General features: G+C 37.1%; 1 protein-coding gene across 4 annotated transcripts in view; it reads right to left on the reverse strand.

Annotated features, from left to right (window-relative positions):
* Positions 1–17,506, reverse strand: part of Kcnq5 (potassium voltage-gated channel subfamily Q member 5) — a 551,758-nt gene that overhangs the window by 175,959 nt on the left and 358,293 nt on the right. For all 4 annotated transcript variants that reach the window (XM_076557921.1, XM_076557918.1, XM_076557919.1 and 1 more), the window contains exon 2: positions 15,545–15,635. In XM_076557921.1, coding sequence (XP_076414036.1) covers positions 15,545–15,635 — 91 coding nt within the window. The remainder of the gene's footprint in view (positions 1–15,544; positions 15,636–17,506) is intronic.

Here is a 17,506-nt window from a genome sequence, read left to right on the forward strand (position 1 = left end):
GGAAATTACCCAATATGTTAGAAATACGTTTTTAAATAGTATTATTCTCAAGAACAGGGGAAATGAATGTTAAAACATACAACCTCAGGCTAACAAAATAAAACAATGCTTTCCATCATAGTCTTATCTGGAAATAGGAACTTTCACTTTAATAACCTAACAAATAAGGTCACGCCCCCCCCCCAAACAAAGTGAACTGGGCGAGAAGGTGAAATTGTACCCCTGATCAGTCCATGGGTCTGGTGATCAATTGCAAAACTGATTTTAGAGCTCTTGCTATAAAGTGGTATAAACTGATATAGCCATTTGTGATAATTTTGTAAGTGGATCTCTTTATAAGAAAGTAAACTCACTGATAATAGGAAAAAGTGTGATGAGTAGTGCTTGCCATTTTTGGAGCTGCAAAGAGGCCTTGGACATTAAGTGTCACTGGGTTGTGGCACACACAATGGGGTAGTCTTGAGAGAAGGGAGAAGATGAGAGTCGTCTTGGTACTTGAAGACAACAGGCATTCTACTTGGTGACTTTTAGTTGGCAAAGTCAAGGTTGAAATCATGGGCTCTATGTTGTACCTGGCATTTGTTTGGCACTATTTATTAGCCAAATGGCTAATTTAACAAATGGTAAAACTGAGAAGGGGGATACGTTCATGGGAAGATCTTTTCTTGTTTGTTTGTTTAAATGAAGCATCAAAGAGCCAAACAAACACTATTGATATGCTACAGCTTCGTTTCATGTATGTTGAAATTTTAAAATACAGAGAATTAACATCACTTTAAGTTTACCTTGAAATTTAGACAAACATAATCATATATGTTTTAGAATCATAAACCTTATCACTAGAGAGAGGATACAACAGACAACTTGATTTGATCTAGAGTTGTCTTGCCCAATGCTTACCTCAACACGCACACACACATACACACACACACACTTAATTCCCACCTCCCTACACCTACCTAACTTCATGTTCTTTCTCTCAGACTCTTTAATAATAATAATAATAATAATAATAATAATAATAATAATGATAATAATATCACCAAACTAGAGAAAGCAACAACAACCAAACCAAAGCAAAATATCTGACAAACAAAGTCCTATCCCAAGCCTTGTAGCACTCCAACAGGGGTTTTCCTTCCTCTCTGACTCCGCTTCCTGGGACTCCTCCAAACTTTATGGCAGTTCCAGATTTCCTCCTTCCCGTGGACTCTTTCAGCCCCCACGCCTAGCCCATCCCCAGTCCTTTGTTGCAGACTTCAATGCCTAGAAACTCGATCTACCCAGGACCCCAACAGTCACACCTAGCATGGGCTCTGAAGCACCCAATACCACAGCTGACACATGTTCCTGATACAGATAGGGCAACAGAAGTGAAATGGAACATCACTCTACAAAGACAAGACAGCTAGGAACATCAAAAATTACAATCATCCCAAACTTAGATCCTAGACACCAGTATAAAAACACAATTAATAGCCACAAGGACAATAAGTCTCCACCAGAACCCAGCAACCTCATTTCAGAAAAACAAAACAAAACAAAACAAAAACAAAAACAAACCATAACCAAAAACTAACAACACCATAATAACAAAATAATGGGAATTAACAAACATGGCTTATTGATAACTCTCAACATTAATGGCCTCAATTCCCTAATAAAAAGATACAGACTAACAGATTGGATTAAAAAACAAAATCCATCCTTTTCCTGCAGCCAAGAAACACATGTTAATATCAAGGATAAATATCACCTCAGAGCAAAAGGATAGAAAAAGATATTCCGGCAAATGGACCCAAGAAGGAAGTAAGCTGCTATAGTCATTTTAGTATCTGACAAAATTAATTTTATTTATTTATTTATTTATTTATTTATTTATTTATGATTTATTTATTTTTTCCAGCTTTAAAAGATAAATTCTCTTCCCCATAAAAACAGGAAAGAGATAGAGGGCTTTATTATTTTTCTCCTGGCAACTTTTAAGTTATAAGATCTTACTGGCTTGAGGGAATCATAGATTTCCAAATGTAATATTATAAGTAAATTTAAAAAAAAAGTAACTATATTTTTGATAGAGTTTTCAAACAAGTTAAAAGGTGGTAATGTGTGTGCTACAGTAGTGTGAAGGGCTGGAGGACTGATGGGTAAGTCGGTTTTTGTTTTGTTTAAAGGTAAGTAGATTTTAGGTAGTCCAGTATACACATCTATTTCAAAATATGCCTGATGATACTAGATACCTAAAGCTACTCTTAGCTCTTGGAAGGATTATCTTCCATCTCCATTGGAGTCAAAGGTTCTCAAGCTCTCTGGTCTTGGCATGGCAGAACCTAGGGAATTCCAGATTTCCTGGTAGGTCAGCATCCCCTCTGCATCTTGACTAGCCTTGTGGAATAAATCCTGAACATCTTTGATGCTAGAAATCCCTGGCAAAGAGATAGGTTTTAGCTGGGTCTCAATTTGGTCTCCAAGAAGGTGTGAAAATTTTGACAATGTTGACAGATCTGATGTGAAATTCTGTACTTTCTCCTCCTCTATGGTCTCTGGAGGTCTTTTTTTCCCCCCAGCTTTAAAAGATAAGTTCTCTTCCCCTCAAAATTAATTTTAAACCAAAACTAATCAGAAGAGATAGGGAAGGACACTACATACTCATCAAAGGAAACATCTACCAAGAGGATATTACAATTCTATACATTTATGCATCAAACACAAGAGCACCCAAATTCATGAAAGAAATACTACTACAGCTAAGCCACACATAGACGCTAACACAGTGAAAGTAGGAGACTTAAATACTCTACTCTCTCCAACAGACAGGTCTTATAGACAAAAAAGAAACAAACAAACAAACAAAATAACCCAGAGAAATGCTTGAGGTAAATGATGTCACAAATCAAATAAGCTTAGCAGACATTTACAGAATGTTTCATCCAAACACAAAAGAATATATCTTCTCAGCACTTCATGAGATTTTCTCCAGAAGTGACCACATATTTGGACACAAAGTAAGTTTCAACAGATAAAAGAAAACTAAAATAACACCTGCATCCTATCTGATCACTGTGGATTAAACCTGGATATCAACAACAACAGAAACAGTAGAAAACTTACAAACTCATGGAAACTGAACCGCTTACTACTGAATAAAAGATGAGTCAAGACAGAAATTAAGAAAGAAATTAAAAACTTTTTAGAATTCAATAAAAATGAAAACACAACATACCCAAACCTATGAGACACAATGAACCTGGTTCTAAGAGGCAAGTAATACACATCAAGAAATAATCAAACTCAGGGCTGAAATCAATAAAACAGAAACAAACAAACAACAAAAACAATACAAAGAACAACAAAAACAATACAAAAATTCCATGAGATAAGAGGTGGTTCTTTGGGAAAATTAGTAAAATTTATGAGCCTAAGTTAAGAAGGAGACAGAGAGAGAATATCCAAATTAATAAAATTAGAGAGGAAATAACAAAAGACATTAAGAAAAATCCAGAGGATCATAAGGACATACTTTAAAAACCCATGTTCCAAAAATTGGAAAACCTAAAAGAAATGGATACATTTCTTAATATACATCATCTATTAAAGTAAAATCAAAACCAAACCAAACCAAAATAAAAAAGTAAAATCAAGATCAGGTAAGCAATTTAAATAGACCTATAACCTCTAGCAAAATAAAAGCAGTTATTAAGTCTCCCAACCATATAAAACCCTGGGCCAGATGGATTCAGCACAGAATCCTTACCAGACCTTCAAAGAAGAATTAATGTCAGTATTCCACAAATTAGTCTGCAAAATAGAAACAGAAGGAACATTGCCCAGTTTGTTTTACTAGGCCACAATTATTCCGTGGTACCTAAATCACACAAAGACCCAATCCAACAAAGAGAACCACATATCAATCCCTTATGAATACATTTGCAAGAAATTTCAATAAATAAATTGCAAACTGAATACAAAAACACATCAAAAAGATCATCTACCATGATTAAGTAGGTTTCATCCCAGAGATGCAGGGATGGTTCAAAATACATAAATTGATAAATGTAGTTCATCACATAAACAGACTGAAAGAAAAAAACTCCACAATGATCATCTTAATTAGATGCAGAAAAAGCCTTTGACAAAATTTTATAACCTTTTATGATAAAACTCATGGAGAGACTAGGGATGAAAGGGACATTCCTCAACATAACAAAGGTAGCTTATAGCAAACCCACAGCCAACGTCAACTTAAATGAAGGGAAACTCAAAGCATTTCCACTAAAATCAGGAACAAGAAAAAGTTGTCAACTCTGTCCATATCTATTAAATATAGTACTTGAAATCTTAGCTAGAGCAATAAGACCAGCAGATACAAACAGGAAAGAAGTCAAAGCATCTTTCTTTTCAGATGATACGATTGTATACAACAGTGACCCTAAAAAATGTACAAGGAAAGTTCTCCATCTGGTAAACACTTTCAGCAAATAGGAGGATACAAAATTAACACAAAAATCAGTAGCTTTCCTATGTGCAAATGACAAATGGATTGGAAAAGAAATCAGGAAAAAAACTTTTCATAATGGCCTCAAAAATAATTTCTGCTTACTCTAATTAAGCAAGTGAAATGCGTGTATAATAAAAAATTAAGACACTGAAAAAGGAAACTGAAGAAAATATCTATCAGAAGATGGAAAGATCTCCCATTCTCATGGAATGGTAGGATTTATATACTAAAAATATCCATCCTACCAAAAGCGATGTACAGATTCAAATAACCCTCACCCAAAATCCCAACGCATTTTTCAAAGGAAATTGGAAGGACAATTTTCCTCTTCATATAGAAACACACACACACACACACACACACACACACACACACACACACACACACACCAGTGTAGTGAAAATAATCCTGAATAATAAGAGAAATGCTGGCAGTATCAGCATCCCCGATCTCAAATTGTAGTACAGAGCTATAGTAATACAAAAATTAAAACAGTGTGGGTTTAGCATAAAAACAGACACTTTGATAACTGAAGATCCAGACATAAGTCCATACATCTATAGACACCCAATTCTTGATAAAAAGAAATGCACACTGGAATAATACAGAATATTTAAGAAATGGTACTGGTTAAACTGTATGACTGCATATAGAAGGATACACATAGACCTATATTTACCACCCTGCACAAAACTCAACTCCAAATAGATTAAGGACCTCAACATGAAGGCAGATACAGTGAATCTGATAGAAGAAATTGGAGAATAGTTTTTGGACTCATTGTTACAAGAAAAGACTTTCTGAATAGAACACAGATAAAACAGGCACTAAAAAAATTAATAAGTGGGATCTCATGAAATTGAAATTTTTCTGTATGGCAAAGGACACCATCATTCAGACAAAGCAGAAGTTACATTAGGGGCTTTACCAACTACACATTCAATAGAGGGTTAAGAACTAAAATTTATAATGAATTAAAAAAAATTGACATCAAGAAAACAAATAACTCAATTAAAAGTACAGATCTGAACAGAGAGTTCTTAAAAGATGAAACACAAATTGCTGAGAAACACTGAAAGAAACCTTCAACATCCTTAGCCATCAGAGAAATGCAAATTAAAACTACTTTGAGATTCCATTTTACACCTCTCATAATAGCCATGATCAATAAAACAAATGACAACTCCACACAGAGGATGTGGAGTAAGGGGAACACTCATCCACTATGGGAGAGAGTGTAAAGTTGTGGAGCCACTATAGAAATCAGTGTGGTGGTTCCTTTGAAGCTAGGCCTAAATCTACATCAAGATCCAGCTATACCAGCTTGGACATATACCCAAAGGATTCTGCATCATACTACAGAGACAATTGCTCAACCATGTTTATTGTTGATTTATTCATAATAGCCAGAAATTAGAAACAGCCTAAATGTCTGTCAACAGATAAATGGACAAAGAAAATGTGATACATTTGCCCAGAGGAATATTACTCAGTTCTTAAAAAAATGAATATTTGCAGGTAAGTGGATGGAGCTAAAAAACATCCTCCTGAGTGAGATAACTCAGACCCTAAAAGACAAATAGTATGTATTCACTTATATGTGGAGGCTGGCTGTTGAGTGTTTGGATAAGCAGACTAAAATTCATAAATCCACAGAGGTTAGTTACAAAGTAAGGGACTAGAGGGAGAGACGGATATACTTAAAAGGGGGAAATAGAAAAGATAGTTATGGATATATTGGGGGTGGGGACTGGAACCAGAGAATCCAATTAGGAGGGAGAGAAATGCAGTAAGGTGGAAACACAGAGAGGGACAGTTAAAACCAAGGGCTATCTGAGGAGTTGCATGGAAACCTACTATAGTAGAAACCTCTTAAAATATATGAAAGAAAACATACATGACGAAAATCTAAATGTAATTTGCAAATAACGGGGGAAGCAAAGTCCCAGTTAGACATTTCTTTTCTTTTTTTTTTTTTGGTTTTTCAAGACAGGGTTTCTCTGTGTAGCTTTGCGCCTCTCCTGGAACTCACTTGGTAGCCCAGGCTGGCCTCGAACTCACAGAGATCCACCTGCCTCTGCCTCCCAAGTGCTGGGATTAAAGGCGTGCGCCACCACCGCCCGGCTCTAATAAGACATTTCTTGCCACTAAATGAAACTTCCAATGCCAGGAATAGGTTACATGTAATTGAGTTCTTGGCAAAACAGGCCCTATGGAAATCCTCAAACAACCCAGGTTATTGCTAAAGTATTGGTTTTTCTCTACAAACTGCTCATAAGACAACATTTACACAACTCACTAAACATGAGGAAGTTGAACTGATGCCTACATGGAGCTTTCACCCCTACTAACTAGTGTTCATGATACTGGAAGGTTCTCTGTTGCTGTGGGATATAAGTTTAAAATGTGTTACATACATTCATTCTGTGGAGTATTTGTTTAATGACTCAAAGATGTATTGCACTCTTTTATGTTGCATTTGTTTAACTCTGTAAAGCTGTGTTACTTTGCCTGCCTAAAACACCTGATTGGTCTAATAAAGAGCTTAATGGCCAATAGCTAGGCAGGAGAAAAAGTAGACAGGGATGGCAGCCAGAGAGAACAAATAGGAGAAATCTAGGTAAGAGAGTAACTAGAGAGAAAGGGAGAAGGAGAGGAGGACACCAGGGGCCAGCCAGCCAGTCAGCCACACAGCCAGCCACAGAATAAGAAAGAAAGAAAGAAAGAAAGAAAGAAAGAAAGAAAGAAAGAAAGAAAGAAAGAAAGAAAGAAAGAAAGAAAAAGAGATATGGAATAAAGAAAGGTAAAAAGCCTAGAGGCAAGATGTAGTTAAAGAGAAATGGGATAACTTAAGTTAGAAAGCTGGCTAGAAACAAGCCAAGCTAAGGCCAGGCATTCATAAGTAAGAATAAGTCTCCATGTACTTATTTGGGAGTTGGGTAGCAAGTCTCCAAAGACTAAAACAAACAAACAAATGAAAACAAACTACACTCTGTATGTTACCAGATGAAAAAAGTAAACACCTACTGAGTTGCAAAACCTTTGATGTACAATGGTCACCTGCCCGCAAGTTGCTCTAGTGTAGCAGTGGAAAATTTGTGGAAATAACCATCCATGATCTGACTAGATTTGAGGGCCACTCCATGAGATGGAATCCATGCCCAACACTATTTGGATGGTCTAGAACCTGAGACTAGACACACAATGGACCTAAGAGAAAACCAAATATTATTGCTATGCTAAGAGAATGTAGTAATAAGGCGACTCCTAGTGACATTATGCTATGCTCAGATCAGTGTCTTGCTTAGTCATCATCAGAGAAGCTTCCTCCTGCAGTAGATGGTAACAAATACAGAGACTCACAGCTGGACAATGTGCAGAGGCTGAGGGACCTTGGAACACTCAGGCCTAAATGGGATGTCTCCATCAAATCCATCCCCTTGGGGCTTAAGGAAGTCCATAGAAAAAGACGTGGGAAGATCACAAGGGTCAGAGGGAATGGAGGACACTAAGGAAAGAAAGTCTTCTAACGGCAGGACCAGATGCACGTATGAGCTCAAGACGGTATAGCAGCAAGCACAGCTCCTTCCTTGGTCTAAGCCAGATGAGTTCCCAGTTCTGAAAGGGAAAATGGACACAATTCCCCATCCTGGAACTCAGAATTTTATAACTGCTCATAAAAGAGAAAGGATTTTCTCATCAAGTATACAAACTACACTTACGAGCAGGCTCCATGCCCAGCAGTAGATGGCTAATACAAAATGAACTCAATGTTATTTTGGGGGGTTATTTGGTCTCATAATTCTTTGGGCATTTCATATTTATATATTTACCTTACAAATCTTTTGCTTATATATTATGGTTTCTTGTTTCATGTTTTTATGGTATTTCTGTGTGTGTAAATGTGCATGTCTCTGTCTCTATATGTTTTTCTAGTGAGAGAGAGCAAAAGACTATGGATTTTGGTGGGTAGGATGGGGAAGAATGTGGGGGAGGGGAACCCTGAAAAAAAAATCCGTTTTCAAGAAAAAAAGATCAACAACAACCAATAAAACAACCAAGTAAGCAAAACATCATAAACAAATTCTAAAAAGAACAATAAGACAAAATTACCAACATAAACCAAAAGGCTTACACAAAAAACATTTGTATTCGCTAACTACTCCTGGACATGGGGCTTGCCCTGGGATGTGGTTGATATACCCAGTAAATGCTTTTCTCATTTACAACAAGCATCAATTACTTGGTTAGGAGTGGGACTTCACATCCACTTGCCCTTTTCAGTGCTGGGATTTTGTGTGGTTTGAAGCTGTGTAGGTTTTATGCATACAGTCATTATATATATATATAATGGACTGGACTGATATATATATATAAATATATATAAGCTATAATATATCTATATATCTATATCTACCTACCTATCTATCTATCTATCTATCTATCTATCTATCTATCTATCTATCTATCTATCCATCTATGTCAGTCCAGTTTCGAACAGATAGCAGATATTGGGAGAAGAGTTCTCAAAGCTTGAGTGTATCATCTGATATAGTGACCTAAAAGCTACAATAACACGGAGTACATGCTGGATGTGTATCACTGAGCCATTTTTAGTTAGATGAATGTGTTTGCATATAAACCTGAAATAATTAACAGTGGGATGTGATAAGAAATATCTAAACATACTTATTTTCCATTTTAAAATTATAATCTTTTCTAAAATGTAGCATTTTAAAATAGTTCCACAGCTCACCTTCCTTATATATGAAAGAGCCACTGATTATGAGAGTCATCACTTTCCATGAATTTTTTATGTGCTGGGTTTGCCTCTAAGGTGTCAATTTACCTAATGTTCATAAGTGTTATATGATTATAGTATATATATATATATATATAATTTATAATGTATATTCTAACATATACATATTATTATATAATACATATTATATATTATATATGTATCTCAACCATTTCTTTGAATTTTAAATTCCATTAAAATGTCTCTGCCTTTTTATTTTGCTAAAGTATACATTAATAATGCCAGGCACAGTGTCTCAAGTCTGTAATCCCATCACTCAAGAAGCAAGATGATTGAAAGTTTAAGGATAGCCTTGTCTACCTAGCAAGCTCAAGGCCAGCCTTGGGTAAATATTAAGACCCTATTAAACAGGGTTTCTTAAATTTGTTGATCTTTTCAAATAACTGACTTTTGGTTTTTTGTTTGTTTGCTTGTTGTTTTTCTACTCTCCATTTCAATTATGTGTTCTTATCTTTTGCACAGTTTGGGTTTAGTTTTTTTTTTTCCCTTCTTTTATAAATTGTAAAATTGGGTTATTGATATGAGATCTTTGTTGTTTGTAAATGTGCTCCCAGATATATTTCCTTCTTTTAAAATAATGACTCTACAACCACTAATTTATCTAACCAGTGTAATCACTAACTGCAGTCTATAAACATTTGTCCTTATACCCACAGAGAACTGTGGTCCTCACCCTTCATCAAGGAAACCTCTTCTCAGCATATGGAGACCACTACAGAAAGATACAGCCAATCAAAATGCAGAGTTGTAGAGTCCAGTCCCAATGGAGACATCTACAAAACACTCTTACACTTAAGGCTCCCAGAACATGCAGAAGAGGAAGTAGAAAGATTGTAAAAAGATCAAGGGGTTTGCTGTGATATTGTGTCTTCTAGAAATATCAGAAGGGACACCCATAAAGTCTCACCAACATGACTACCCAAATGTGAGCTTAAAAGGGATGACACCAATGGACATGCTGAACTGGACAATGAAAAGTCCATAAGGCCCCAACCCTATTATAGGCAACGAAGGAAAGCTGAGAGCAGGAGAGGTGGTCTTCTCCAGGGAAGTGCACACAAAGTCTTTGTCAGGTACCAAATGGTCAGCCTTGAAAGCATATATACAAATAGTATTATAGGGATTGAACAGGTTATATTTATTAATATATATCAATGCAGTAATAATTTGAAGGGGAGTTGCAATGAGTATGTAGGAAGGTTTGGAGGGAGGAAAGAGAAGGGAGAAATGTGATTACATTATAATCTCAAAAAAGAGAAAAAAGGTAATTTTAGGTTAAATAAATGCAGTCTATGTGTTTGTCTATATTTTATATTTTGTATATGTTTTATATTATTTCCTTAAAATAAATCCCCCAGAACTGGAAAGAATTTAATTCTTGGAGATTATGGTGCAATATGTTTTGATCATATTCAACCAACCCTAAATCTCTCCACATCCACCACCCATTTCCTGTCCCCGTTTTAACCCACCAAGACCAAATTGTGCTGCCTAAATATTCTTGGATGTATTGTCTTCCAACTTACCAGGGCCTAAACTCATAGAGCAAACCATCTCTTCTTTTCCCAGTAGCTGACAGTTGTCCAAAGCTCTGTGGCTAGGGGTGGGATTTCATGCCCAACTCCCATCTCCATGCTGCTTGGACAGCTTTTGTGCCTGTTGTCAGGACCACTGTGAATTCGCATTGCAGCAACCCTGCTGTGTCCAAAGATACTATTTCCTTCTAGACCTCCACCAGCACAGGCTCTTTACCTTTTCACTCCTTCTATGATTCCCTGAGTCTTGGGAGGAAGGAGTGTGGTACATATGCTCCACTTAAGGCTGTTTCTTTATTTTATTTTATTTTATTTTATTTTATTTTATTTTATTTTATTTTATTTTATTTTATTTTATTTTATTTTATTTTATTTTACAATACTATTCAGTTCTACATAACAGCCACAGATTCCTTTGTTCTCCCCCTTCCTGCCCCCCTCCCCTTCCCCCCAGCCCACCCCTTATTCCCACCTCCTCCAGAGCAGGGTCTCCCCCGAGGACTGAGATCAACCTGGTAGACTCAGTCCAGGCAGGTCCAGTCCCCTCCTCCCAGATTGAGCCAAGCGTCCCTGCATAAATCCCAGGTTTCAAACAGCTAACTCATGCAATGAGCACAGGACCTGGTACCACTGCCTAGATGCCTCCCAAACAAATCAAGCCAATCAACTGTCTCACCTATTCAGAGGGCCTGATCCAGTTGGGGGCCCCTCAGCCTTTGGTTCATAGTTCATGTGTTTCCATTCTTTTGGCTATTTGTCCCTGTGCTTTATCCAACCTTGGTTTCAACAATTCTCGGTCATATAAACCCTCCTCTTTCTTGCTAATTAGACTCCCGGCACTCCACCTGGGGCCTAGCCGTGGCTGTCTGCATCCAGATTCCTCCGTCCTTGGATGGGGTTTCTGGCACAACTATTAGGGTGTTTGGCCATCCCATCACCAGAGTAGGTCAGTTCCGGCTGTCTCTCAACCATTGCCAGCAGTCTTTTGTGGGGGTATTTTTGTGGATTTCTGTGGCCTCTTTAGCACTTTGTTTCTTCCTTTTCTCATGTCAAATATGGTATGTACTCACTCATAGGAGGATACTAGATGTGCAACAAGGATGACTGGACTGCTGCTACTCACATCACCAGTGAAGCTACCTGGAAAACAGGACCCCAAGAAAGACACGAGGATCGCCCAATGATGGAAAAATGGCTGAGATCTACATGAACAACCTGGACATGAGTGGGAGCAATGAAGGGTGAGGGTCAAGGGAAAGAGAGCGTGAGATCCCAGCTGGATCAAGAACAGAGAGGGAGAACAAGGGATTAAGGCTGATTCTTAAGCCTGCTTTCACTGTGTCCTTCCTACGAGTTTTTGTAAGTTGTCTTTTGTTTCGTTCCTCTCTATGACTTCTTTATTCCACTAGTCGCCTATGAGTGTATTGCTTATTTCCCACAGATCTGTGAACATTTTGGTGTTGCCGTCTGTCCTGGTTTTAAAACTCATTCCATCATGGAAAGCGAAGATACTCTCTTTTTCCCCTAATACAAACATCTTTTAAAATCTACTGACATTTAATTGGTAAGGTAACATGTGCCTGTCATGAAAAATGTCTCATATGCACTTGAGAAAAATGTATATCCTTGTTCTTGGGTAGATGTTCTGTGTATGCCTGTTGGTTCTAGTTGGTGTGTTGTTGCTGGATCTCAGGCTTCCTTCTCTTCTTACTAGTTACTAAGAGTGGGATGTTTATATGTTCCTACTCCCAGCTTATCTGTCTCTCCAATGTTACCAGCTTTTTTTTTTTTCTATTTTTTTTTTCAAGACAGGGTTTCTCTGTGTAGCTTTGCGCCTTTCCTGGGACTCACTTGGTAGCCCAGGCTGGCCTCGAACTCACAGAGATCCGCCTGACTCTGCCTCCGGAGTGCTGGGATTAAAGGCGTGCGCCACCACCGCCCGGCTGTTACCAGCTTTTGCTTGATGTATTTTTGTAGGCACTTATTAGGTACATGGTTTTATATCTTACACTTCTTTCTTTGCTGTGTTGAGCCCTTTACATGATGAAAATTTGTATTTTTATAATGGAATCTTGAACCTTTATATAATCATTTCTTAAAAAACATATCTGTTTCTTATAGCCCTATTTTGCTTTGAAGTTTATTTCGTCTATTCCATTTAGTGTATCTACTTCCTTTCTCTTTGAGTTATTATTTGCATGGTGTAACTTTTTGATCCTTTTATTATTGAAATATTTGTGTCTTTGACCTAAAGGAGTCTCTTGTAGTCAGTACTTTTAAAAATATTTTCTGCAAAACCCTGTATTTTCCCTAGTAATTTTGACTCATTTATAGTTAAAGAAATTAGTGACTAGTGAACATCTATCTTTCCCACATCATTCTTAGTTTTATATTCAAAGCATTTTCAGGGTCTCTCATTTCCTATATCATTTTTTTCTTTAGTGTTTCCATAATTTTTATTTGGTGGTGAAATGTTTAAACTCCCTTTGCGTTTTCTCAATTCTATAGCTACCATTTTTGTGGTTGACATAGGAACACGTTGGTTAATGTATGGTTAATCTGAACTTATAGCAATGTAACTTTGATGATATACAAAGCTCTGGTCCTTCATGGCTCTGTATCCGCTTATCCTAGCTGCTGATGTCACAATTATATTCATAAGGAATATGCTCTAAACCCAGGGAAAAGGACCTCTAAGTTCCCCAGAAGTCACCTCAGCTTGGTAGATAGCACTAGCGTAGGAAGGAGATGTAACAAAAACAGTGGCTACTTTCTCCCTCTTCATCTATGATTAGAAGCAGCAACTGACAATCATAACCAGAACCTTGATATTTGGATAAGATTATTTTTGCCCAACCTGGCTCCCATACACAAAGCGAAGGTTACTTCTAGAACACAGGAATAGCTGCATACAATGAGCTGGGCTTAGTAGATATGTAGCACTCATTGTGCTAAAGGCTGGAATTGAAATTAATTACAGCTAACTGTCTTAAACTTCTCTTAGAATTTGCAAGCATTTAATAGACTCCAGATTCTTAAAAGTAGTCATGTAAAATAATGCTGATATAGCTGTTGTCAATGTAGGTTGTCACAGTATTGGTGCTTCTTATTTTGCCAATTTCCTCAAATCTTATTTACTGAGAATCCAAAACTGATGGGTTATATTCTCAAAATCCCTGAATATAAGTGAATATAACCCATCAGTTTTGGATTCTTGTCTTGGTTATGAATTTAGCCTTTTTATGGGATTCCTGGTGGCTGATAATTCTAAATATATAATTGTTCATGGAGTTGATCAATGCTTTTTTTAAAAAAAAATTATTCCAAAGTCTGAAAGTCAGATTTACATTTTCAGTCTAAAATTTCTTGTTCTGGATGGACCTAAAATCAGCTGAACCCTAGACCTTAGACTTCAGAATCATTTATAATAAGCAGAGGGGTGGGCTAAGCTAAAAGCCTACTTGCTCTTCAAATGTAAACTGTGCAATGGAACAAACCCCTGGAGTGCTTTTCTTTTAGCTGTTCTCTCCCTTGGGTTTTGGAAATGGAAGTCATAACATTAGCAATATACCACTGAGCACAATGTGTATGGAGACAAATTGGAGTAGATTCATTCTCAATTCAAAAGTGATTCCTCCCTAATATAAAGACTTGGTGCTAGCTTACCAACATCAAGCACAAGTTAGTCATATGAAAGCAGAGGCAGGAAAGCGTCTGTCTCCTCTCATATCAATCACATGAGCTGAAATCTTCCTTTTCCGTCTCTATGACACAGAATCATAGCCTATCCAATGATTCTTATATACAACCAATCTCTGTTAGTTCACAGAAACCATCTTAACCCATCTCCCCTCCTTCCTCTGCTGCACCATGCTTCACAGAATTGAGTTGTTCCAGCTCATTCACACAGTTCTGAGAATGTCAAGTCTAATAATTTTGGACTATGTGAGCCAGGTTGAAATGGATGTAAATGAACCAAACTTTCAATCAGATGTGATTGGAGCATGAAGTGCTATGGGTTCATTGTAATAGAAACTACAAGAGCTTAAAAGGCTCAGAATAACTCAGACTAAAATATCTTGGGGTCTTTTTCCATTTTAAAGAGAATTGGATAATTCTGTGTGGTTGAAGACCGACAGCATAATGGAAACAGAGAAATCGGCAGTTTCTCACCAGGTAACTGCATTAGCAGCACACTCATAATACAGTCTGTTAGCTGAAAAAAGCATAAAGGGACTTCTGTTTTCCTATGAGGAGCCACATTCACAGTTTTTAGCCAATTATACTTAGCTATTGCTAAATTCAGTCATTGGAAAGTGCTTTCTACCCTGTAGCCTTCAGCAATAGTGAGAAATCACATGCACGCTGATTTTTGTTATAATTGTTTATTAGCAGAGGCAAACATAACCAAAACTGCCTTTAAACACTGCCTTCCTCTCAGGATGTACCTGCAAGACATGATATTGTTGTCTAATAGCATCCAGAATGTTCCTGCAAGGATTTCTCATGTTTGACTACAAGTTGCATTCAATGATCTTTGATAGTTTTATGATTTGCAGTAACAGTCTTTCTGGATAAAATACAGGATAAAATACATAGCATAAATAGTATACAGAGTTGTTACATTATAGAAACTTTATGTACATTCATATATATGTATAAATTTATAAATATATATGATTTACTTACCAGAATTAAGAGGCAACTTGAAGCCAATTTTGTGTGCTCAGGGATGGTAGAAAACACTGACAAAATCAAGCAACCAAATACAAGGAGAAAACTGCAAAGTAACAGAAAAAGAGAAATTTGATGAGAATCACGTAGAATCACCACAAAACAGAGCACCAGATCCACTTGAACAGGAATGAGCTAAATAATTACTGAGCATTTCAAATATCACAGTCCAGTAGGATATTTAGTGTAAATGGGGCTCTTTTGCAACTGATGAAGACAAAGTTTTATGTGTTGCTGTGTGTGTGTGTGTGTGTGTGTGTGTGTGTGTGTGTGTGTTGTGTTGTGTTGTATTGTGTTGTGTGTTGTGTGATGCTGTATTTAAATGTTGACATTTAGGAATCCATGAACTTCCCATTCAACTTCTCTCCTTAAAAGGAACCCTAAGAAAGATTGAAGAGTGGGTCTCGCTCTTCTATCTGGGAATGCCTCTTACAATCACTCTTCTTTCTAAGAAGTGGAACACACTTTTGTATTTGTCAATGTAAACTATCAGGCATCACATGCTATTATCGCTAAGCTGGGCACCCATTGCCAGAGTCCGATAATGCTTGTGGATTCTAATTTCTTTATATTGATGGGAAGAACAGGAAAAGAAAAAAAAAGATGATTTTCTCTGCCACCCATGCATTTTGCAGCTCTTTGCAGCCAAATAGCTAGAGGAAAGGACTTGAAGATCTGTCTGCTCACATTTTAATGACAGGGATCAGAAGTAATGAGCAAGTATTTTCTATCAGTCACTATAATGATGTTTCTGTGAATCTGGAACTTCTAGGATCAAGGCAGGGGTATGGATAGCAGCTGAGCTCCCACAGCAGATCTCAAATAAAAAGGGAAGTCTGTTCAAAGCTGAAGTTGAAATGCAAGCTATCAAAACCAATCAGAACTAAATCTCACCATTACTTGTGGCACAGAGGAATCTAGGCACATGGGAGAAGCCAGGAGACATGGAGAGGAGAACAAGAGGTGCAAGATGGAAGAGCAGGAACTCCATGGGATACAATGTAGATTAATATAAATAGATTAATTTAAGTTATAAGATCTAGTTAAGAACAAACCCAAGTTATAGGCTGAGCTGTAGTAATTAATAAGAAGTCTCCATGTCATTATTTGGGAGCTGGCTGACAGGACAGAGAAAGACTTGCAACATGCCAGACTGAAATATTTGCTACCTGGCTCCCTAGAGAGTTTCCTGACTTATGATGGATAATTTTCCTCACTGTGGTGGAATGAAAACTTTGAAACCCTAGGGAAAAACAAAGCTCCCCTTTAAAGTCCTTTATGCTGGGTGTTCTGTTACAGTATTAAGAAATCTGACTAATGCAACTACCTTCTTTTCTAATGATTAGTAGTTTCCGTGTTAGCATTCTGTCATTGATGGAAATACCTATTTTAAGGCTACAAGCAAAATACCTCCATTGCTCTGGCTGCTCAAGGGCTAGGGATGGTCAAATACATTCATCAGTTCAGTCCTTCCTTTTTTTCTTTACCATCTTTATCCAATCAGAAAATATTAAGTATATACTAGTCGGTAGAGCCACATGGTTATCACTATAAACAAGGTAAATTCTCTTAACCATTTTTTTTGCCATATTAGGTTTATTGAGGTGTCCAAAATGGTAATCAGAAGTAAACATGAAATTAAATCTATGAGTAATAACTGCAGTGGCAGGAAAGCATAGGGTCATAGGACCATAAGGGAGAGGAAGGCTTAGGTAGCATGGGCTGCAACATTTGTGATTTCAGCTGCAAAGTGAAAAGGGGCTAGTTGTTTACAATTATTTAAAATTTCATGGTGAAGATAAGAAAGCATGGAACACAGTCACACACTTACTCCACCTTGAAGAGTGATTTTTTTCTATTATTATTTCAAGATTATGGTATTTATTAGACTCTGGCTAGGGGCTATTTTTAATGCAT

The sequence above is a fragment of the Peromyscus maniculatus genome, chromosome 21 (assembly GCF_049852395.1).
Source record: "Peromyscus maniculatus bairdii isolate BWxNUB_F1_BW_parent chromosome 21, HU_Pman_BW_mat_3.1, whole genome shotgun sequence".
NCBI classification, from domain to species: Eukaryota; Metazoa; Chordata; class Mammalia; order Rodentia; family Cricetidae; genus Peromyscus; species Peromyscus maniculatus.